Source organism: Impatiens glandulifera, chromosome 6 (genome assembly GCF_907164915.1).
Source record: "Impatiens glandulifera chromosome 6, dImpGla2.1, whole genome shotgun sequence".
In the NCBI taxonomy this organism is placed as follows: Eukaryota; Viridiplantae; Streptophyta; class Magnoliopsida; order Ericales; family Balsaminaceae; genus Impatiens; species Impatiens glandulifera.
The window spans coordinates 53,199,441-53,223,750 of NC_061867.1; the positions used below are offsets into that span (position 1 = coordinate 53,199,441).

General features: G+C 31.4%; 3 protein-coding genes across 4 annotated transcripts; 2 read left to right on the plus strand and 1 right to left on the minus strand.

The window, feature by feature from the left end:
• Positions 1 to 3,298: 3,298 nt before the first annotated feature.
• On the minus strand, positions 3,299 to 7,314 carry LOC124944108 (E3 ubiquitin-protein ligase RNF14-like). Its single transcript, XM_047484575.1, has 9 exons — positions 7,122 to 7,314; positions 6,875 to 6,916; positions 6,509 to 6,625; positions 5,784 to 6,327; positions 5,621 to 5,695; positions 5,016 to 5,505; positions 4,434 to 4,822; positions 3,548 to 3,955; positions 3,299 to 3,438 (listed from the first exon to the last, which is right to left on the minus strand). The coding sequence occupies exons 4-9, from the start codon at positions 6,318 to 6,320 to the stop codon at positions 3,310 to 3,312; spliced, it is 2,028 nt and encodes a 675-aa protein (XP_047340531.1). The 5' UTR covers positions 6,321 to 6,327; positions 6,509 to 6,625; positions 6,875 to 6,916; positions 7,122 to 7,314; the 3' UTR covers positions 3,299 to 3,309.
• A 2,046-nt stretch (positions 7,315 to 9,360) lies between these two features.
• Positions 9,361 to 10,654, plus strand: LOC124943876 (protein PFC0760c-like). Its single transcript, XM_047484331.1, has 3 exons — positions 9,361 to 10,172; positions 10,216 to 10,279; positions 10,436 to 10,654. The coding sequence occupies exons 1-3, from the start codon at positions 9,361 to 9,363 to the stop codon at positions 10,652 to 10,654; spliced, it is 1,095 nt and encodes a 364-aa protein (XP_047340287.1).
• A 9,658-nt stretch (positions 10,655 to 20,312) lies between these two features.
• On the plus strand, positions 20,313 to 22,782 carry LOC124941986 (cyclic pyranopterin monophosphate synthase, mitochondrial). 2 transcript variants are annotated; one of them, XM_047482387.1, is made up of 3 exons: positions 20,313 to 20,435; positions 20,535 to 20,670; positions 21,881 to 22,782. In XM_047482387.1, the coding sequence occupies exons 2-3, from the start codon at positions 20,569 to 20,571 to the stop codon at positions 22,475 to 22,477; spliced, it is 699 nt and encodes a 232-aa protein (XP_047338343.1). In that variant the 5' UTR covers positions 20,313 to 20,435; positions 20,535 to 20,568; the 3' UTR covers positions 22,478 to 22,782. The 2 variants fall into 2 exon arrangements, with proteins under 2 accessions (XP_047338343.1, XP_047338344.1); XM_047482388.1 differs by having other exon boundaries at positions 20,417 to 20,435; positions 20,548 to 20,670.
• The last annotated feature ends 1,528 nt before the right edge of the window (positions 22,783 to 24,310 follow it).

A 24,310-nucleotide genomic window follows, 5' to 3' on the forward strand; every position in this document is an offset into this window, starting at 1 on the left:
AATAACACTTTATATTTTAAATTCAACACCAAATTTGATAAACGCGGGACGTTGTAACAATATATTTTTATCTATATGCATCGCACGGAGATCTTCATAGTTTAGTAAAATTCACAAGCCTGGTTTGAAGTAGATTATTTAGAAAAATAGTTAAATTTTTAAATAAAAATTATTTTATACAAAAGTAACTTATTTAAATAATTTAATATAACAAATAAAAAATCATTTTAAACATTATAAAAAATAAAAGTAAGTTAATTTAACTAATCTATATATATATATAATGATGCTTAATTTTTAAAGTGTCCGAATTGTCGGGTCGAGAGCTGTGGTTAATTTGGATACTTGGTTGGATTGTGGGTTGACCCGCCTTTAAATTTAAAACGGTTAAAAATAAAATTAAAAATGCTAGAGGTATGTTTCGAACTTGCAATCTAACAAAACGAGTATAACTCTTTAACCAACTAGGCTACAAAGACTTTATATTTTAAATTCAACACCAAATTTGATAAACGCAGGACATTTTAACATTAATATAAGTTCAACTTTTTAACTAACTAATCTCTCTATATATATATAATGATGCTTAATTTTTAAAATGTCCGGATTGTCGGGTCGAGAGCTGTGGTTAATTTGGATACTTGGGTCGGATTGTGAGTTGACTCGTTTTTAAATTTAAAACGGTTAAAAATAAAATTAAAAATGTAGAGGTATGTTTCGAACTTGCAACGTAACAAAACAAGTACAACTCTTTAACAACTAGGCTACAAAGACTTTATACTTTAAATTCAACACCAAATTTGATAAACGCGGGCCGTTTTAATATTAATATAAGTTCAACTTTTTAACTAACTAATCTATATATATAATGATGCTTAATTTTTAAAGTGTCCGGATTGCCGGGTCGAAAGTTGTGGTTAATTTGGATACTTGGGTCGGATTGTGGGTTGACCCGCTTTTAAATTTAAAACGGTTAAAAATAAAATCAAAAATGTTAGAGGTATGTTTCGATTTGCAACCTAACAAAACAAGTACAAATCTTTAATCAACTAGACTACTAAGACTTTATATTTTAAATTCAACACCAAATTTGATAAACGCGGGACGTTTTAATATTAATATAAGTTCAACTTTTTAACTAACTAATATATAATGATGTTGAGTAAATGGATAATTGGGTCGGATTGTGGGTTGACCCACCCATAAACTTAAAACGGTTAAAAATAAAATTAAAAATATTATCCGCAATTTTTTTTCACGGTTTTTATATTATTACTCGTGCAAATGCACGGGCTAAATGCTAGTTAAAATTAGAGTAATGATATATTGAACGACTCCTCCATTTGCCACTATGGAAATTAAAAAAAATCAATTTTTTTTACAAAAATAGCACATCTTCCTCTTCCTCTTCCTCTTCCTCTTCCTCTTCCTCTTCCTACCAAACCCTAGCCCCTTTATCTCCTTCCCTTTTTTGCCTTCTTTCTATCTCAACTCTTCTTCTTCTTTACCTTCCCCTTCACCACTGACTATCCTATCGTTCTGATTTTCTTCATCTCATCGTTGATTTTCTTGGCCGAATCAATCAAGGATAACTCTTCTTATATGGAGACATTGCCAATAAGAATAACTTCGTCTACCAAATCAGATAGATTGAGATGGAAGACTAGTTTTTTTTCCACATTCAGATCCTCCATTATTATGACATTATTTTCCTGTTTTTTACATAATACATGATTTTATTATCCTTGTCTTGTAAATTGTTTGAGTTTGGACCAATTATTTTATATTCAGGTTGTGGCAAAAATGCATAGAACAAAATGTTACTTACCAATCTTATTAAGAAGAATGCTAAACAAGTATATTTTGTCTCTTGATCAAACGTAAAAAAAAACTATTTTTATAGTTAAGTATATAGTAAAAATAAAACTAATAGGTTTTAGACTAAAATATCCACTTATGTTGTTGTATTGGTGTTAGAGAACTACATGCATACTATTGGTTTATTAACCTATGATATTGGTTAACTTTCTTTTGTTTTGATTTTCCATCTTAATTGTTTCTGTTGGGTGTGAATGCGATTGGAGTTTGGCTCATTCCTCTTGTTTATCGATTTCGTTGCACCACTATCTCACACAAAGGAAGGAATTTGACATCTGTCTCCCACAAAGAGAGTTACTAGAGATTGGACCACAATATTGGGCCAACCAATACCCAACAGTTTCAAACATATATTTTGTTTTGTTGATGATTTTTAAACTGTCATGTCTTATATGAACTAAACTGAAATGTTATATAAAGTGAATTGTAACGATTTTTTTTAAATAAACTATAATCTTATAAACTGAATTGTTTATAAATTGAATTGTAATTAATTATAAACTGAAATGTAAACTCATTTTTGTTGTTGGGTTGTCTCAAAAGAAAATAAAAAGTTTTTGTGAACTGAAAGTATTTTCTGATTCTAAAATTTATTTTTTATAAATTGCTTTAACTTTCAAACCAATGCTCCACATTTATGATTCAGGTTTCTATAGATCTATTGAATACTCTTTTGATTTTATTCTAGTTTCCTATTTCAACTTCAGCCTCAAAATTCGTTTCTTTATCATAGAAGCCTTAAAGATATTTTCGATATCTATTACCTTTAATTTATATGTTTAATTCATAAATGCTAGAGGTATTAAGGTTACATAAAGTCTAAGATTAATAAGGTAAGAAGTGGTATGATTTTGATAAAAACTAACTTTTTATTTAATTATTATGTTTATTTTCCTGAAATATACTAATATAGGTGATGGAGAAGTATTTAAAACAAAGTGTTGACTCATGTAAAAGTTAATGAAGAAATGAATAAAAAAAACATTATTGCGTTAAATTTAACTCGGATAATGTTATTAGTGATACAGCACTACGCAAACCAATTATTGAATTTATCTAAAAAAACTCATATTTTTATTGAAAACATACTAAGTTTAAATAAATATCATAAACTTTTATTAGGTCATAACAATTTATTTTTTTTACAATGTATCATATATATATTTTTTTAAGAGAACTAACATAATACTATCATGATTCATAAATGAAAGCACGAAATATTACATGGAATAACACAATGTAGCATATACTCAATGCTTTATATTTATAGAACAATTCAATATCAGATTTCATTTGAAAAAATAACTCACAAATTTAAATTTTAATAGACAGTTTCTCCAACAGATTTAGATCTGAATAAATATCCACTTTATGAAATTTAAAATAAATATATAAAAAAAAAAAACTAAATTCCACCATAAAGGAGTGAACTTATTCTTCTGTGTGCTGTTTGCAACTCTTAGGACCAAAATGCTCTGAACATCTCTTAACAATACTTTTGCACAAATAACAATAATGATTCTGACAAGCCCAACACAAAATATGATTGTTATTTCCAACCTGAAAAAAACAAAAATCATTTAAATCATATGTTTATATTTCTTTTAACATTATCTAATTTAAATTAATATTCGAATTTAAGCTCGATGTTACAAAAGGATTCACTCACCTTTACATTTCGTTGACCACAAATAGGGCATAGATGGTTAAGTGTGGGAGCTTGAGCTAGTGTCGGGCCATTAGCCATTCTACCACGGTTATTTATTTGACGGAAATTTATTTGACGGATATTCATTTGTCCCTCCCAATCATCAATCATCTCTTGCGGAAAAAGTTCGCATGAACCATCTCCAAAGTGATCGTAACCATCGATTTTCTTGTTGCAGCGATAGCAAAAATAGCTCCCGCAATTAGAGCACACCATTTTGTTGCAGCCTTCTGTTCTTGAGATGGCCAATTGACAAACCGGACACTGTTTAGCGTCGCGAAGGATTTCCTTCACGCTAAGGAGTTCATTGATCATGTCTTGTTCTCGACGCTTTTGTTGGTCCTTCAAAACACCCGAAACTTGTCTCTCCTATGGAAAAACAAAATCATTTGTATGAAATCATGATCATTAGGCTCTGTTTTAGTTTGGACGAGAAAACTTTATGATAATATGTATAACTAAATAACATTGTATCATCTAAATCAACATCAAGATGAAATTCCTCACAAAAAAAGTGTTTTCGAGGAAAATTGGCAATGAGTTGGAATGAGAAAACGTCAAGGAATACACGTATAATTAAGTTATGGTTCAGAACCTTATCTCGTCTAAATAAACATCCGGACGAGATATGTGAAAAAATAAATTCAGGGAAATTTATCGACATTTTCTCGTCCAAACCCTAATCCGGTTCTGTTGGAAACAGCAATTTGATGAATATATGTTTAGTTAAGTTACACAGTTATCTAAATCAATATCCGGATCAGATACTTACAATAGAGAGTGTTTTCAAATAAATTTATCGACGATTTCTCATTCAATCCCATCTCCAAATTCATTTTAAGCATACCTGTAAGATGCGGAGTTTCATTTCTGCAGACATACATTCGACAGCAACGTGACGCTTGTCCCGACAAAGCGTGCAGAAACTATAGAAACACTTCGAGCATTGGGCATCATTTCGAACCTCATCCAGTATGCAAGGTGTTTCGCATCTCGGACACTCCATTACATCAGACATGGCTTGGAGTGTTTTATATAGCAAGAGCGATTCCCATCGTTCGAATTCCCCGTCGTCAAGAAGTTGTTTCAGCAGTCCAGGTTGAATAGTGTCTTTACATTTTGTATCGGGGCATATAAGATTGCTTAATGTTCCTTCCTTTACATGCATACTAGCATAAGTTTTCAAGCATTTCAAACAGAAGAAATGTTGACATGGCAACCTGACAAACTCCGAACCTAAAAAACAAAAACAAAAAAACATAAATCTTCATCCAAATACCGACAATTTGTCAAATCATTAGACAAAATCGAAGTAAAACTACCCTCCAAGCATTTATTCAATACCAAAATCCAACAGCAAACTACCATTAATCTTCATCCCTAAACCAACAATTTGTCAAATCATTAGAATAAAACAAAAGAAAACTACCTGCAAGTTGACTGAAACATATATAGCAATCGTGCAAATTTCTATTGAAGATATGAAGAACTCGATCATCGTTGTATCTCTTCAATGCAGGTATATCCCTTTCAGGGGAAATAGAACCTGAAACAGCGCGTTTATCTCCTCCAACATATCCGCTGTTATAAGGACCAAGAGTTAACTCTGAATTCAAACAAAGGTGGGAAAGAGCGGAGTTTTGCAGCCAGTCAACCCACTGGTATACAATTTCTTGTCCTGCTTGTTCTTTCCATATTGAATCCAGCATTGAACAAAGTTCTGAAATTTTATTCGAGTTCAACCATTGAACAGAAATTATGAAATATGGAGGGTGATTGCTTGGGTATGACTTTGGCAATAAGCATGTTAGTATAATCGGTGGAATGTATTCAACTTTGAACGTGTAAGACATATCGTTATTATTCCCAGAATTTGTTGTGAATGTAATTTTTTCAGGTGCTTCAACATGAACACGAATCTGCAGATATGGGTATTGAAATTCAGGTAATTGATCAAACTGCTTTATATAGTAGTAGTTCTAAACTAATCAGAATCAACTGCTACAATGTGTTCTGAATAAAAAACATCCTAACCTGGAAAGACTTGAGGCCATTCGCGCTTTCAAAGATGGAGAAATTGTCATCATAAATGGATTCCATGGCTAGTAGCTGAAGAAAGCATCAAGAACAACTATAATAAATAAAAGTGTGTAATGAGTTATGGATTTAAAATAGAATACATGAAGTACAAACTTACTTCATCCTCCTGTAATTGATCATTTACACCCAACAATTCTTCTTGCATCTCTCGTTCTTCTTCATCTTCAAGCTGCAACGTTCTCAATCTGTCTGCTATATCAACAACATTACTAGCCGAATTCGATCCTTCAGCCCTCACTCCATTAAATCCCTCATCTGATGAGGGAACCCCCTCTTTCTCGGTATCATCCTTTCTTTCAATACTTGAAGAATTCAATTCACTTGTATCTCCATGTGAATTGATATTAGAACTCTCCCCTTCTTCTTCCACTAGTAGTTCGCGATCACCTACCCCTTTCGAGAAACCACCTCTGCCATACCTATGAGTATTCCCACGAGGGTGTTTAGAAGGTGAGCTCATGGATTGCGATATGGAATCGAAAGCAGATGAGCTTGAAGAAGCATGAGATCTTGATGACGAATTGGAGTTTTCCACCTGTGTTGTTTCTAAGGGTTTTTTAACCCATCTCTGTTCTTCATGAGATGAGCTACTACGATGACAATGAAAATCTTGCTTTCTTCCTCCCCTTCTCATTGTTCAGCTGTAATTTAAGAACTCAATTACTAAAGCAGAAGCTCAAGTTCGAAACATCTTGCGAAATTAAATCAAACAACACAGGCATCATAATACACAATTGACTTGAAACATCAAGAACTAACAGCGTAAAAGTAAGCAAACAGTCTCAAATCCAATTTATGCAGTATTAAGACCGTGAATATTACCTTCTCAGGTTGTAGATCTTGCTGGATTTTGTTTAATCTCTCTTCTCCAAAACTTCCTGTTGAAGATTCAGAGAGAGAGAATCGAAGAAGTAGATTGTTTAATCTTGCTTTTTCTGCCTGCAATGGATGAACAAAGCTGTAATTTAAGAACTCAATTACTAAACAGAAGCTCAATTTCAGTTTCTTCAAAGCCTTTCAAACATTGTGCAATCGTAATTCTCATCATAACTTGCGAAATTGAATCAAACAACACAGGACATCGTAATACACAATTGACTTGAAACATTAAGAATTAACAGCGTAAAAGTAAGCAAACAATCTCAAATCCAGTTTATGCAGTATTTAGAACCAACAAAATATTAATACCGTGAATCGAAGAAGTATATTGTTTAATCTTGCTTTTTCCGCCTGCAATAGATGAACAGAGCTGTAATTTAAGAACTCAATTACTAAACAGAAGCTCAATTTCGGTTTCTTCAAAGCCTATCAAACATTGTACAATCGTAATTCTCATGATAACTTGCAAAATTGAATCAAACAACACAGGACATCGTTCCGAAATCCAATTTTTGCAGTAATTAGAACTAAGAAGATATTAAGACCCTGAAATTACCTTATATCTATCAACTGTCGGGAAGGATGGAGAATAGATTGGTCTCCGGTTGTAGATCTTGCTGGTTTCTTCTCCAAAACTTCCAGTTGTAGAGTTTCTCGCCGGAGAAAGTAGTTCGCCGGAGAAGAAAAGTAGTTCGCCGGAGAAGAAAAGTAGTACGGAAGGAGTCTAAGGAGAGATCGGCTGATTATTGGGAAGAAGGCGCCTAAGAAATTGGACTGGAAATCTTCTTTTTGTAATAAGCAAATATTAAACGGAAATTTGATAATATGATAATAGGGTTATTTCTAAATTTAGCCCAAGACATATAATTTTTTGCAAATGTAATATTTTGTTCATGGAAATAATTTATTTTGCCCCCAAATAAAAACATAACCTTTCTTCCTTTCCTTCTCTTTTCGTTTTTCCTCTCTCTCCTCTTTTCATTTTTCAAAACCCCCAAACCCCTCTCTCCCTCGTATTCTCTCTTCTTCTTCTCTTTGATGACTATTCAAGCCGAGCAAACCAACAAACGAAGGAAGTCGATCGATCATTTCAAGTTTAGGGTGAGTTTTTCTCCGAGGCAACGCCGCATCATTTAAGGTGAGTTTTTCTCGTTTTTCCGTCGTTTACCTTGCATGAATGCTAAAATGAAAGAATGGTTCAGGATTTTAGCGTTTATAGTTTAGGGTTTTATGGGGTGACTGAATAGTTTTGGGTTTTAAATGCATCTGTTGTAGGCGTCGCAGGCGACAATGCATCTGTCGTAGGCGAAAATGCATTTGTCGAATGCGAATATGCATCTGTCGCAGACGAATATGTATTATTCTTCTGCGACATATGCATTTTCGCCTGCGACAGATGCATTTTCGCATGCGACAGATGCATTTTCTCCTGCGACAGATGCATTTTCAAATGCGACAAATGCATTTTCGCATGCGACAGATGTCTTATTTGCTTCTTTAAAAAAGTGGTATTTGTTTTAATTAGTCTGACATAATGTTTTTTTGTAGATGGCACCAACCAAAAGCAAAAGCAAAACAAAATCCATTATTGAGAACTTTCCTGATCGTGTTTCATGGAAATCCACTTGTACCTGTTTGTTAAAGACGAAAGACAAGTTTAATAACCTTGGTTTTATGGATAGGGCTTTGCAGACTCAATTCCAACATCTATTGAAAACCCCGACTGTAATTTTCTCAGGAACAATAATACATCAGATGTTGATGAGGAAAAACAGCTCCAATTCGAAGGGAATAAGTTTTCTGGTCAATAGTCAGGAGCTCTACTAGGGCATGAAGGAATATGCATTGGTGACAGGCCTAAACTTTGGAAGATTTCCTGTGGTCGAAAACTGGCACGTTGAAGAATGTTCATCCCTAGTCCGTAAATATTTTGGGGACAAAACGATTGTTAGAGTGAATGAGGTTCAAACAATTTTTCTTCGATGCTCTGATAAGGAGGATGCATGGAAGATTGAGCTTATAAACCTGATTTACCGGTGTCTTTTTGGATCTGATAATAGGAGGAGGGTAAATTTGAAAATCTTCAGCATGGTGGAGGACATGAAGATGTTCTTTCAATTTCCATGGGGAAAGGTGTCCTTCAGTTCAACCCTGAAAGGTATTGACAAAGACATGAAACATCTCCAGGAGCTATATCTGGCCAAGAAGGAAATCTGCAAGGGGAATTGTGATGTCGCTTATACTATTAGTGGGTTCGCAATAGCCTTCCAAGTTTGGACATATTTGGTTATCAAGACATTTGTTCCCAAATTTGCGGATATGACCGAGGAATAACTTATATGCCCAAGGATATTACTCTTAACATCCTTCATGAGCAACACCAACATTGTCCAAGAGGTATCCACTACCCTCCTAAAGTGCAATGTGTTTAACAAGATTGATGAGTCTGAGGAGGAGAAGAGGAACTACTGTGGGGAAGACTTTGAAGAAATGGGAGGATACATTTATGATGAATTATTTGAAGTGGATGGTAGTAAGAGAAAGAATGAAGATGATAGTACTCCCAAACCGGCGCCCAAGAGGAGAAGACCACTTAAAATCACACTAGCCAAGAAGACCGAGAGGTCATTTAGTGATGAATCTAGCCAAGACATCTCTCGGTCTACTACTCATGAATCTAGCCATGTCCTTCAGCAACGACTCCTCAAACTAACGAAGACAATTCTCCAACTAGCCAAGACAATCGAGTGACTCAAGCCCGGTATGATGTCAAATTTGATGAGATGAGAAAGGATATGAATGAGCTGACAAGGGATGTAAATGAGCTTAAAACTGAAATGAAGCTCATCAAAGAGGATCAACATGTTATGTTCAATCACATAATCAAATTATTGGGTGAAATAAAACAACAGAAGAATGTTGATTCAGATTCAGTGGAGAAGGAGTTGGAGTTCAACAAAGATATTGTTGATGGGTTGAACGATGATGGGTTGAAGTTAAACAAAGATCTTGTTGATGGGTTGGAGATGAACAAAGATGTTGTTGTTGTTGATGATGGGTTGGAGAAGAACATAAATGTTGTTGTTGTTGATGTTGATGATGGATTGAATGATGATGGGTTGAATGATGATGGGTTGAAGATGAATAAAGATGATGTTGATGATGGATTGAATGATGATGGGTTAAATGATGATGGGTTGGACATGAACAAAGATGTTGTTGATGGGTTGAATGATGATGGGTTGGAGATGAACAAAGATGTTGTTGATGGGTTGGATAAAAAAGAAGATATTGTTGTTGTTGATGTTGATGATGGGTTGGATAAGAAAAAAGATATTGCTGTTGTTGATGTTGATGATGGGTTGGATAAGAAAGAAGATATTGCTGTTGATGTTAATGTTGAGAAAGAAAACAAAGTTGCTGATGTTGATGTTGAGAAGGAAAACAAATATGTTGATGTTGATGTTGAGAAGGAAAACAAAGATGTTGATGTTCTGAATGAGTTGGAAAAGAAGGAGGCTGAGTTGAAGATGGACGACAAGGAAGATTTGGCCACGAAGAAGAATGAGTTCGCCACGAAAAGAAGGAGTTGGGAACGAAAAGGAAGGTGGAGTTGGCTAAGAAGAGAATGAGGAGTTGGCCAAGAATAGGAATGTGGAGCTGGAGAAGAAGAAGGATGGTGATCAGGAGTTGGAGAAGAATAAGGATGATGATGTATTAGAAATGACTCTAACACAATTTTTGGGAAAGTAGTTTCGGAGAAAGAAGAAGTCCACAAAATTGGGGAACTACACAGACCCTAATGGAAAAACGTTTAAACTCAATGATCCAATAACTGTCAATCCTCTTTTAGATTATGACATTGAACAGATGGATGAGCTGAACAAGTGGATGAAGCTGGAGGATGAAGACAAGAAAGATCTGGTTACTAGCTTTGCTGGTCGAGATTTGTTTAGTAGAATGTTGAAGCCTCAGAATTGGCTACATGATCCAGTAAGCTACATGATCCACCCTACGACAAATGCATGTTTTTCCTACGACAAATGCATTGTCGCCTGCGATAGATGCATTGTCGCATGCGATAGATGATGCATTGCATCTGTCGTAGTCGGAAAATGCAATTTTTTGCTTAATTCATTTTATGTTCGGTGCTTATTTCATTTTCTCGATTTGCGCAAGAGACAAATACAACATGTTACCTTCTTAGAAAAAGGATTTCCAATTTCCTTAAGACTTATCATCCGATGAATTTCTCAATATGTGACTGTCATATCGCTACGAAGTTTGCGTTTCATTATTTAAAGTTCGCCAAAAATCCACAAAAATACATCTTCGACATTACCTTCATGGAATATTTCATGGGTGATTTTGACAATTTCCTAACTTGTTAGAGCACTATAGATATTATATATATCCCTATGAAGTCAAATACCCTACAAGTACAAGTTCGTCCCTTGAAGTCAACTTGAAAATCAAATTCATCGTCATGCACATGGAACTGGAATCGGTTAAGTGGATAAACGTTGTAGAATCTAGCATTTTCGCCTTTCTCACATAAGAACTTTTCATAATATGGAGATAAATATTCGTTGTGGTTGATAGATTTTTCCCTTCTATGATGAAACCAATCTTATATTGTGAATCTTAAATAGTCAGCTAATGTTGTTATAAGATATTTCCTAGCTACCCTGCTCTGACTATTAAAACTCTCCGCGTAATTGCTTGTTATTTGATTGTATCGCGAACGGGGGAAAAAAGCACGACTCCATCTCTCCACTCCAATTTGTTCCAAATATTCAGCAATTCGAGGGTCTTTAGTTCTGATCCTGTCAAAATGCAGATGAAACATAGACTTGGTGTATGCGCGAGAAGCCAAATCAAACTCAACGTGGCAGTTATTAGTTTTAAATTTGGCCATAATATTCATTTTGATGTGGTATGTGCATTCACCGTGATGTGCTTCTAGAAAAACCGCGGACAAGGCGTTGACAATACTTGAGTGTCTATCGGATACGAAGACGAGATCTGGGACTGGTCCAATTGTCAACCTTAGTTGTTGCATGAAATATGTCCAAGAGTTATTATTTTCCGAATCAATGACGCCAAAAGCAACAGGATATAGTTGCTCATTCGCATCCAATGCTATCGCAACCAATAGTTGACCTCCAACTTTGTGCTTAAGGAAGCTGGTATCGACGCACAATACAGGACGACAACAGCCTATGAAACCCCTAATTGAGACCCTTAAGGACATGAACATATATCTGAAGTGTCCTTGCTCATCCGTCTGGATGTCAGTTATGATACATGGGTTCTTCTTTTGCAACATGAACAGGTATGATGACAATTTACCATGGGAATCCTCCACAGTTCCTCGCACCGCCATTAAAGCTTTTTCCCTAGACCTCCAAGCTTTATTATATGTCAGAGTTAACCCATAGCTTGTATGCATGTCTTCCATTATTTTCTTAGGCATGTGGTCATGGTGATGGTCCATGTATTTACGTTTGATGCACTCCCCAATTACCCATGATGGTGCTTGCCTCACATTCTCTTGTCTCGTCAAAATTGAGCATGTGTGTTCTTTTACAAATTTTCTGATCCCAAACATCTTCGAGAATTTTCCTTTTTTAGCACGCAATTTCCACTTGCAGTTCTCAGCCATACATTTTACAAACCAAAGATTTTTTGTTGACTTCACCACTTTGAGGATAAAATTATTAGACATCGCATGTCTATGCAACCTTAATTGTATTTCTTTTTTGTTATAAAAAACGTACCCACTTCAAATCTGTTTTCAATTAATTGAGCAGGTGTTTCAATCTCGAGTGGTTTATATGAGAAGTGTTTGGTTCCCTCAGTATGGATGAATGTTTTCCTAGCATGGGAAGTGCTTGGTTCCCGGGGTACTTCTTCTGCATGGTTTTGACTTGGGAAGACATCTTGCTGCTCAGATATATCTTGCTGCTCAAAAATATATTGCTGCTCAAAAACATCTTGCAGCTCAAATATGTCATTTTATGGTCTTTTGCTTTTTTGAGTTGAAGGCACAGTGGAGCGCGATGATTGGGCAGTGAAGACGAAATTAAAGTTCTTGAAAATATAATGCCACATCGCTATCTCGAATGATTGTTGTTGGAGGAGAATTCATCATAAACATATATACTTCACTTTAAACATTAAATCATATCTTAATTTGTCCACACCAATAGCATCATAGACAATGACAGCTAATTCGTCATATGTAGCATTTCGGGGTACATTCACACCACGACATGAACTTGAGACAAAAGAACTAACACCACCATCATCAGTTTTCCAATCACCGTCAAAGAGGAGAAAAACACTCACATATATGTGATTTACAATTGATAAAAAATCACAGAAGTCAGTGTTAATTGTGCAAAATGCATTTGACAAAGGCGAAGATGCATCTGTCGAAGGCGGAAAATGCATTTGTCGCAGGCGAAAAATGCATTTGTCGCATGCAAAAAATGTATTTGTCGTAGGCGGAAAATGCATTTGTCGCAAGAGGAAGATGCATATATCGTAGACGAATAATGCATATTTGCCTTGGCTTCCCAGTTTCCTTCGTTTTGTTGGTTCACCTGGAATGATGAAGGATGTTGGTTGCTGCGATCATGAAAGAGAATGGCAAATGGGAGGAAAGGAAAATTGAAACGAGGAGGTTGGGAGAGGGAAGGGAAAAAGAGAAAAGAAACTGAAAGGGACCCATTTTTTATTTTATTTTTATTTATGGGCAAAAGAGATTTTTTCTATGGGCAAAATGTTACCTTTACAAAAATTATATGTACTATGTTAAATTTGGAAATCACACTATTATTAGGGTTATTTGGTCAAATTTCCTTATTAAACTATATAATAATTTTCTTTAATACTTTTCCTTAATAAGAATAATCATTATTATTTACTATTTTTTTAATTTATAATTTTGAAAAATAAGATGCACCGATAATCATCAATAATTTAGATAATACTTTATAAAAAAAATTGGATATAGAAAAATTCATAATTTATCGTACTTGATTTTGTTTTATCGAAATCTCGTTATACTTTATATCGGTAATATACCGTTAATATTTGGTTAATACAAAAACATTAGACATAAGTAAAAATTATAGAATTCTATAATAAAACAAAATATTATTTTTAAGATTATAACATTTTTTTAAAGACTATGAAAGGTTAAAAACTAAATTTATATAAAAAATAATCTCTTAAATAATAAAATGTTTAAAATGAATATATTAAATAATATTACTGTAAAAGAAAATAAATTATATATATATATATAATTTATAAATATTATTTTTGTATTTCAATATATACCGATATACAAAAGTTTTAAAATATCATATTTGACTAACGATAATTTGTGTACCAATACCATTCCTTATCAAATTTTTGGTATATTCAAAAAATGGATATTTTCAATATTAAACACAGACAATAACCATTTAATCCAAATTTTTAAAAAATATATATTATCATAATTACTAATATATTACATTTACAATCATATTTATTATGAAATAAAAATCATAATAATTTTGTTGACATTTAATATGAAAATTTCGATAAGTTTAGACTAAACTTTAATAAGTGTGAATGAAAAATAAAATAAAATATATATGAAAAACTTTTTTTTTTAACCAAATTTGTAGACTGGATTGTAATATGCCCCTTTTAAATGATAAATTTCTTAAATAATAAATTTCCTTTTTTTTTACTTTTGACAAAATTGAATACAAAAATTAATACAATATTTAATAGTATGTAGACCATATAATTGATTTAGTTTATACAAAAAAAAAATACTCACTAGTATAATTTTTTAAGTGCCAATTTTTTTGTTAAAAGAACTTAAAATGCCTTAATTAAGAGTTTAAATGAAATCATGATTTCTTTCCAAATTCAAAAAATAAAATAAAATAAATGGTTGGATGAAAATTTCTTTCAGAATAATTACATTCTTTGTTATAAAATAATTCTTTTGAAACTTCTATTGATGTTGCCCAAATATATTCATTATTAAAGATGATTTTGATGACAGATTCTTTCAACTTTACTGGTAAGTCAATATATATATATAAAAGAAGAAAATATTTTAACTATAATAGGTAAGAAATTTCAACAAAAAAAATTAGTTGACATAATAGTACCAAAAGTTTGACCATATTTGACAATTCTGAACTACTAATGAACTTTTTTTTTTCTTCTTATAAATAAATAACTCATCAATTTATTTGATATGTTTTCATGTCATGTTATATATATCAATTCTTATATTTTTTAAATTATATATATATATATATATATCATTTTATTTTTTTGTATAGTATTAATGTTTTTTTAATTTATATTTTAAAAGCATTAATTGATTGTCTTTTTTCTTTTTTTTTTCTAATAATAAATTGTCCTTTCTTTGCTTGGCGCTCAAGTAAATATTGCTTAAGAAAATAAGGATAAGTCAAAAATATTAACAAAAGAGCTAAAAAGAACAATTAAACATATTATTAATCGGAATACCATATTATTATATATTAGTTGTATTGATAGACTGAATTTTATTATTTCATTTACTAAATGAATTAATTTTGATTAATTGGAATATTTATTTAAAATTATTATTTTATTGGTGTCTTTTACTTAATTTGTCTAATTATTTTGAATTTTATTCTCTTTAAAATTAAATATATGTTAAAATTAAATCAGAAGCAATTAAATTTTAATCGATAAAAATACGTGAATATTAATTTATGAAATATATAATATGGAATATTACAAAATGAATCAACCAAATATAGAGTATAATAAAAAACTATTAAGGCGGATTGATATTATTGATATTTAGTAAAAAATCAATCCAGCTTTGTTTAATGTAGGTTATTTGGAAATAGCTAAATTTTCAAATAAAAAATATTTGTTATTAAATAGTTTATTTAAATAATTTAAAATAAGGAATAAAAAATAATTTTAAACATTATAGAAAGTAAAAGTAAAGACATTTAAAGTTTAAACTACTTACCTCGTTATACCGACAACCCATAAATATTTCCTCGAATATATGATTTTTGTATAAAATAAAACTAGATATAGATATAGAGTATAAAAATAACCTAATAAAGTCAAGCACTCAAACTATATTCATTAAAATTATGATATATATATATTTTTATTTTATAAATGTATTAAATTAAATTTCTTTTGTTAATAAAAAAATTTGTTTAAAATTAATATAACAATTTTTTTATTTTAATATTGGAAGCTAGAAGACTGTATTCATTACCTTCAATTTTAAGTTAAAACATAAGGGTAGTCGAAGGTCTAAGAATGTATCTTTAAAGACCGTAAGGTTCGTCCACGGAGGCTGGGTGTCAAAGCCTAAAAGACGTAATCGAATATTTAAGAATGTCATCCTTGAAGATAATGTATGGTGAGAATTGACAATGGTAAAGGGTTCATCAACTGAGGGTGAGTCAGGAAATTATGCAGAAAGACGTAGTCGAATGTTTAAATATGTATTCTTGAAAACCGCAAAATTCGTCAACGGAGGGTGAGTGAGAGCCTACAATCATGCCAAAAGACATAATCAAATTTTTATGAATGTCATCTTTGAAGATAATGTATGGTGAGAATTAAGAATTGTGAGAAGTTCATCCATGAAGGGTAAGTCAGGACTTAAGATTATGGAGAAAGGCATAATCGAATGTATATGAATGTATTCTTCAAGATCGTCCACAGATGGTCAGTTATATCCTAAAATCATGCCAAAAAGCATAGATTAATAATGCATTTTATTTAGTATTAAAATTATTAATTATTTTTTTATATATATACATAAAAAAAACTATAAAATATAATAAATATGTAATATATATTCAAATAATAAAACCAAACAAAAAAACATTATATTTTGACATGTTTTAAGTAATTTATTAATATTTGTCATTTTAATTTATAATATTTTAAAAAATATTTAAATTAAAAAAGAATTTTAAAAATATAATTAACAAAATATGTTAAGTTTGAAAGTGTTTGTGAAATTATTTATATATAAATATTATATATTTGAAATAAATTATTTTTATATTGATTAAAAAATTAGGGTAAGAGATATAATTTTTTTATTATATATATATATATATATATATATTTGGAGAAAAAATATTTGTATTATATATATATATATATTTTTAGAAAGGTAGGGTCAATAAAAGCTACAAGGAGTTACATGAGTTTAAGGGAAAGCGGAAATAAAAAACTGAATAAAGGACAACAATAAGGAAACAAAACAAAAAATGAATGACAAATGACAATTGACAAGATGGTGACTTCTCGTAAGCGATGTTCTAATTTTGACAAAATAATCAATTCTTCTCGCATGTGGTAATACGCCTCCATGTTTGGATGTGGGAATTGTCGTCGGTCATAATATCGTTCAGACCGTATCCACATTGTTGTGGATTCTTGAAAAGGCTCTAGCGTTCCTCTCTATTCATTTGTGATAAACAATGTTGGCGAAGAAACACTTGAAAGTATTAGAGCTGAAGTCGTTGCCCTTGGTCTTGGTGATGGCGAAATCCTTGATATTAGTCAATTCCTTTGGAAATCTGAGGAGATCCATTGATGTGGAAAATATGCTCCAAAGTAAGGAGGCAAAAGGACAATTTCCAATGAGGTGTACAATGGAGTCCTCATTTCCAAGCAAAGGAAGCGATTAGGATCTGGGATGCTCATGTACTTATTGATTCGATCACGGGTGTTGAGCCTCTCGCGGAAGGCGAGTCATGAGATGAATTGGTGTATGGGGATAACTTTGGTAGACCACACTAAGTGAGACCATGGGACAACGTCTCCACGGTCACGAACGCAATCCCAACCAGCCTCCAAGTCAAATATTCCATTGTTCTCAACACTCCAAACACGAGAATCCTCATGATTATTCAGATGATATGATGAAAGCGCGTCGAAAACTCTTGCACCTTCTGGAATAGTACTCAAAAGGTTGTTTCAATCGCCGCTTTTGACTTGTTGAACTATGGTCAATTAACACTCCCGCCTTATTCAAGTGATACTTTATTATATATTAAGATTTATATATTTGTATAATATTATTTTATATGAGTATGAATAATTTATATAATATATAATTATTCAAATCTTATTTACTATATATATATATTTATTTATTTATAAATAAAATATAAAATTATTTCAACATTCTTAAGTGTTCTAATCGTTAAAATGTTTACATTTATTTAAAAGTGAGTATTATATGTAAGAAGCATCTCGCGAAAGTGAGGCATTTGAGACCTAAGAATTCAAATAGATATTTGGGTCGAATTGTGCATTGACCTGCCCATAAACTTAAAACGGTTAAAAATAAAATAAAAAATATTATATGTATGTTTCGAACTTGCCATCTAAAAAAAGAAGTTTAGTTAATTATAAAAGAAATTAAAATATTTCTCTATTTTTTATTTTAATAATAAAATTATTAATTTAAAATTTATTTAAAATAATAATAAAAAATCAACATATAATAATAATTCATTCATATATATATATATATATATATATATATATATATATATATATATATATATATATATATATATATATATATATATATATATATATATATATATATATATATATATATATATATATATAAAATTAATAAATTTTAAAAATAAATATTTAATTTAAATATATTAAAATAATAAATATTTTAAAAATACAAATATTATATATATATATATAAGTATTTTTTTAATTATTAGTCATATAATAAATTATATATGTATACACAAAATTATAAATATAAATTAAAAAATTTAAGTGGTCTAGTGTTAATGTTACATAATAGAGATCATGGTTCAAATTTTATTAGGCACAATTTTTAAACTATTAAAAAAATTGATAGTTAATATGTGAAATAAAAACAGTGGTTTAAGGAAATGAGGAGATGGTTGGATGCGATTAATATATGATTAAAATTTACGAAGAAATTGGTGTGTAAGTAAATGACATTCACAAAATTAGAGGTCGAAAGAGATAGATGGTTAAAATATGCAATGAAGTTGGCGGTTAGGTAAATGACATTCACAATATAGAAGAAAATGAGTTGTTGTTTGTTGATTTGAGCGAAGTGAAAGTGTAAGGTCACAAGATTAAAGGTCAATTGAGGTGGATAAAAATATGTGATGAGATAGTTTGAGTGTGTCACATGATGATGGTCGACTCGGTCAATTGAGGTGAATAAAAATATGGAATGTGATGGTTGGTTAATCAAAGTGAGTATGTCAGACGATTGGGGATTGGTGGGCCAAAGTGAGGGTAAAAGAAATTGGTAATGTACCAAAGTGAAAGTTTAAGGTCACGGTATGAGATGTTCGATTAGAATGGATAAATATGAAATGAGATGGTTTGTTGATTTGACCTAAGTGAAAGTGTAAGGTCACAAGATTAGAGGTCAATTGAGGTGGATAAAAATATGGAATAATTTGGTTGATTAGTCGAGTGAGTATGTCACACGATGAGAGGTCGACTAAGTCAATTGAGGTGGATAAAAATATGGAATGTTAGTCGAAGTGAGTATGACACACGATGAAAGGTCGATTGAGGATTGGGGATTGGTGGACGAAAGTGAGGGTAAAAGAGATTGATAATGTAGTAAAGTGAAAGTTTAAGGTCACAATATGAGATATCTGATTATGGTGGATAAATGTGAAATGAGATGGTTTGATCAGTCGAAGTGAGGATAAGTAAGTCGGGTTTTTTATTATAAAATATGTGAAAAGATGAATTGTTTGACCGAAATGAAAATAAAGTCTCAAGATGAGAGGTCGATTAAGATTAGTATGATAAAAAAATGTGGAATGAGATGGTTTTGGTTAATTGAAGTAGGTAAGGTCACGCTATGAGAGGATGGGTCAAACTGAGATAAGAGGTAAGTTGAGAATTAGTGACCAAAGTGAAGAGTAAAAGAGATTGGTAATGTTGGAGATGGTTGATTTGACCGAAGTGAAAGTGTAAGGTCACATATGAGAGGTCCATTATTGGGGTGGATAAATGTGGAATTAGATGGATACCGAATTGAGTATAAAGAAGGTTGGGTTGTATATTGTAAAAATATGTTAGGGGATGAGTTGTTTGACGAAGTGAAAGCAAAGTCTCGAGATGAGAGGTCAATTGTGAATTGGTGGATAAATCTTGAATGAGATGGTTAATTAGTCAAGATGAGATGTCAATTTAGGTGGATAAATATGGAATGAGATGATTTTTGATTAGTCGAAGTGAAAATAAGGTAAAGAAATAGAGGTTGATTGGGAAAGAAGTTGATATTGGTGGTTAAAATATGCGAGAAGATTCGTTGTTTGACCGAAGTAAAAGTTAAAGTCACGAGATGTGAAGTCTGATTTGAATTAGTATATAAATATGGAATGAGATAGTTGATCAGTATGATTGTTTTAAGGTTACGAGATGAGAGGTCGATTGAGTATTGATAGACTAAAGTGAAGGTAAAAAAAATGATAATGTTTGAGATTTTTTATTTGACCAAAATAAAAATGTAATATCAAAAGACGAGAGATTCAACGAAAGAACGTGGGATAGATATGTCTTTCCAAACTTGTAAAATAAAAAACTATCCTAAAAAAGAGTTTAAGTTTTTAAAATGATCAAAATATATAATTAAGCCTCAAACTATTTCATTTGGGCCAGCTTTCACTGCTGATTACATCTGCTATCCGTTTCCCTTAAACCCTAAATCTTTCTTTGTGCCCTAAAATCGGGTTTGCAACCTAAATTATTATACTTCAAGTTGGCTGCTTTGCTTCAGAAGGTAAACCCTCCTATGTCCGATCTGATTCACTCACTTACTCACTCTATATTTCTTCGCATTACTGATGATTCTAACTGAATATAGTATAACTTTTAACAGTTTCATTACATAGACAATTCTCAGTCTGTTCAGAATGATTCTTCGTCAATTTGGGACTAAAATCCATCTCTCAAGAAGGTTATTTAGCAGCAGCGGCGATCGTGATATCGTGAATGCCATAGCTGAGCTTAATAAGGTAAATAATTCATCTCCACCGGTTAGTTTGGTTGAATCTGAGTTCAAATTCAAGTTTGTATGAGATTCTCGCCTTCTATAGCTTACTTATTTGAAAATATTATTAATCTGATGATAGTGTATTGAGATGGATTATACCTGCAGTGTCTCCAGTGATAATAAGTGGCATGATAGGATTAGATTGATCCAATATGAATAACATTACAATTAACCATATTTTAGTTTTCTGTTGAAAGATTGAAGTTTTAGGACTTTTTCCAAATGGGTTTGATGAATCTAATGAGTAACAGAGTAAGAGAGTAGAATGGAATCAGTTGTATTTGGGATTTGATATGATTCCATTACGTAATCGGGTTAGGATTTGGTGAGTGACTTATTGTTATTAGTTTCAATTATGCAATACAATTATGAGTTTTGGTTATTTGTATTTATGTTATATTATGGATTCCTCTAGCATTTCATCCCATTCTTAGGTTTAGCCAATATGTTCTTGAACATAATGAAATAAACCAAATGTTTAAAATGCTCTTTTCCATGTGAGATCAATTATTGTCTCATAAAGAATATGATTACAGCAATCAAAAATGAAAAAATAAATGAAAATTAGAGACTGGAATGGAACATGTATGATGTATGTACGCCAAGGAAAATGAAATGTTTTTGCTATGATGATTATAAATTGATCCATCTCGTTGGATGAAAAACCTAAGGCTATGTTTGGTTAAAGCTGAATTGGAATTGGCATTGGAATTTGAGGCCCAATTCTTTAACCCAAATTCCAAGTTTTTTTTAAAAGAAAAAGCAAGGTTTATTCTCCATAGGAAACTAGCACGACCCCCCAACTTCAATCATGAGGGTTTTAGTGGGAATGAACCTGAGACTATTGGTCTTTCCATTTGAGCTACCTGGTGGGTTCCAATTATGTTGTTTGCTTAAGTATTTAAAAAGGAATTGAAATTAGAATTAGAATTTCGTTTTTTGTTGAGGTTCGCTTCCATTCTAGTAACCTCTGAATTTCAGTTTCAGTATACTCCTGCACGATTCAAGCCAAGGCCATCTTCCAACTATTTGTTAATTAGCTGAAAATGAGTTTATATACTGTTAGATGCTTCGAGGAAAAGAAAAGTAATACCAACAAAATAAACAAATATTTACCACACTAGTAGTCATGATCGTTTTGATTGTGTTGGTCATATTCTAATTTGGTGCAGGAAATGGAACATCTTTTTGGAGAATCTCCCGTCTCCGGTCCTACAAACCCTAGTTCAGAAAACCCTATATTCCAAGAAGATAGTTCTTTTCCATCTCCTTCAAAAACAATGAGTGAAACTAGATTGACCCATGTTGATACAAAGGGAGAAGCTCAAATGGTAGATGTCTCCTCAAAAGAAACCACTAAACGGGTAGCAATCGCAAGTTGCAAAGTGATTCTTGGTAAATCAACATTTGATCTAGTTTCATCGAACCAGATGGGTAAAGGTGATGCCATTAGTGTAGCTCGGTTAGCAGGCATAATTGGGGCAAAACAGACTAGCAATCTAATACCCTTATGCCATAACATCAATCTGAGTCACGTTCGTGTGGACTTAAATCTAAATCCTAGCGATTTTAGTATTGATATTGAAGGTGAAGCTTCTTCGAGTGGGAAAACTGGCGTGGAAATGGAGGCTATGATGGCTGTTAGTGTTGCTGGACTTACGGTTTATGATATGTGTAAGGCTGCTTCGAAGGGTATCGAGATTACGAATGTTAGGCTTGAGAGGAAGAGTGGGGGGAAAAGCGGGGATTGGTTTAGAGGGACAAAATGATAAACACAAAAAAGAATAAAAAAAGCTTCTTTGATTCTCATTTCTCATAAACATGATTGGATCATTATAATGGCTTTGTAGGGTTTAATCCATGTGAATGTGAGGTATGTTCTTTCATGCCTAAATGTTATCTATTAAAGAGTGTTGAAAATCGAGGAAAGTAGCAAAGATTTCGTGTTGGGTTGAGTCATTTTTGTGACTTTTCTAACTTTATATGTATCTAGATTAAATTTTGTTTAAATAAATTGTGTAATTTGTTTTTGTACTAAAATTAAGAATAACAAGGAACTTTTATTTTTATTTCATTTTAGTTTAATTTCCAGTAAAAAAATATCAATGTTTCTTATATTAAAAATATCATTTTGTACTAAAGTTAGCTTAGTTGTTTGATAAGGGTTTCAAATTTTTTTTATGTAGAATAATGTGATTTATTTATTTTATTTTAGTACTTTAAAATGTTATTAATAAAATTGATAGATGTTTCAGAAAAACAGAGTTTGTTTTATCTTTTTCTTAACTCTGTCAAATTATTCTAATTATTAAATTATTTAATTTATTAATTAAAATATTTTATTTTTTATTAAATTAAATTTTTTTATATATTAATAATAATAAATTATTAAAAATTGAACTAAAATGATATTTTTGTATTCCATTCTTAAAATATTAATAACTAACTTAAATAAAGAAAGAATATCTGCAACAAAATCGAGACCATGTATGTAAGTTGAGAGTAGACCTGACCACGGTTCGAATCGAATTTATTCGAATTTATCAAAACATTAAACCATATTCAATTCTTTATAAGTCGAATAGAATACGAATTATGAAAATTTCGAATTCGAATCGAATTCGAATCGAATTATTATCGAATTATAATCGAATCGAATTATAATCGAATTCGAATTAATTTTATAATTTTAATACTTAATTAAAAAATTCTAAAACTTCTAATTTATTAAACGGTAACAAAAAAAAGATTAATTTATTAATTTCTAAATTATAATCTAATTTATTAATTTTGACCGTTTAGAAAGATTTTGAATTAAAAATAAATAAATAAATAAAGTTTAAAAAACGGTAACAAAAAAAACGGTAATAATATGAAACGGTCAAAAGAATTTGATGCATCAAAAAAATACTATGGCCTTCCGTCTTCCTTCCTTTATCATTTTTTGTTCCAAATCTGACATATATAATTAACACTTTCAAGTCTCAAGTCACATTCACAGCAGTCATAGTCACGGTCCTTTATTATTTTTTGTTCCAAATCTGATATATGTAATTAACACTCTCAAGTCTCAAGTTACATTCACACTCACAAGTCACACCGTATAATCTATTATTATTATAATATTAAATTTAATAATAATTTGTGTCGAATTAGAATTCGAATCCGAATCGAATTCGAATCCGAATCGAATTCGAATCTGAATTCGAATTTTAAATATTGAAAACCGTATTCAATTCTTACTCTAACGAATTCGAATTCGAATTCTTGACGAATCGAATTCTTGACGAATCGAATTCTTGACGAATCGAATCGAATTTTTAACGAATCGAATCGAATCGAATCTCGAATAAAATTCTATTCGTGGCCAGGTCTAGTTGAGAGGTAAAGAAATTCTTGCTAGCGAAAATATTTTTTTTGTTTATCTTTTTATTTGACGATTGACTGCTTTATTTCATTTATCTCTTAATTCTCTCTGAAAAAATTATATTTTTGTTCATTTCTTCTTTTGGCGACTAACAACTCTCTTCTTCGGCGATTATTGAGAAAAGAATATAATCTTGTAAAATCATGGTCATGTTCACATGGCCACGGCTATGTTT

Coding starts and splice junctions, on each gene's coding strand:
- LOC124941986 (XM_047482387.1), top strand. CDS start 20,569: ATGATTCTTCGTCAATTTGGGACTAAAATCCATCTCTCAAGAAGGTTA. Junction 20,671..21,880: donor CCATAGCTGAGCTTAATAAG/GTAAATAATTCA, acceptor AATTTGGTGCAG/GAAATGGAACATCTTTTTGG.
- LOC124943876 (XM_047484331.1), top strand. CDS start 9,361: ATGAATGAGCTGACAAGGGATGTAAATGAGCTTAAAACTGAAATGAAG. Junction 10,173..10,215: donor AGTTGGGAACGAAAAGGAAG/GTGGAGTTGGCT, acceptor GGCCAAGAATAG/GAATGTGGAGCTGGAGAAGA. Junction 10,280..10,435: donor AGAAGAATAAGGATGATGAT/GTATTAGAAATG, acceptor GACATTGAACAG/ATGGATGAGCTGAACAAGTG.
- LOC124944108 (XM_047484575.1), bottom strand. CDS start 6,320: ATGAGAAGGGGAGGAAGAAAGCAAGATTTTCATTGTCATCGTAGTAGC. Junction 5,696..5,783: donor ATCAATTACAGGAGGATGAA/GTAAGTTTGTAC, acceptor TGCTTTCTTCAG/CTACTAGCCATGGAATCCAT. Junction 5,506..5,620: donor ATGGCCTCAAGTCTTTCCAG/GTTAGGATGTTT, acceptor CCATATCTGCAG/ATTCGTGTTCATGTTGAAGC.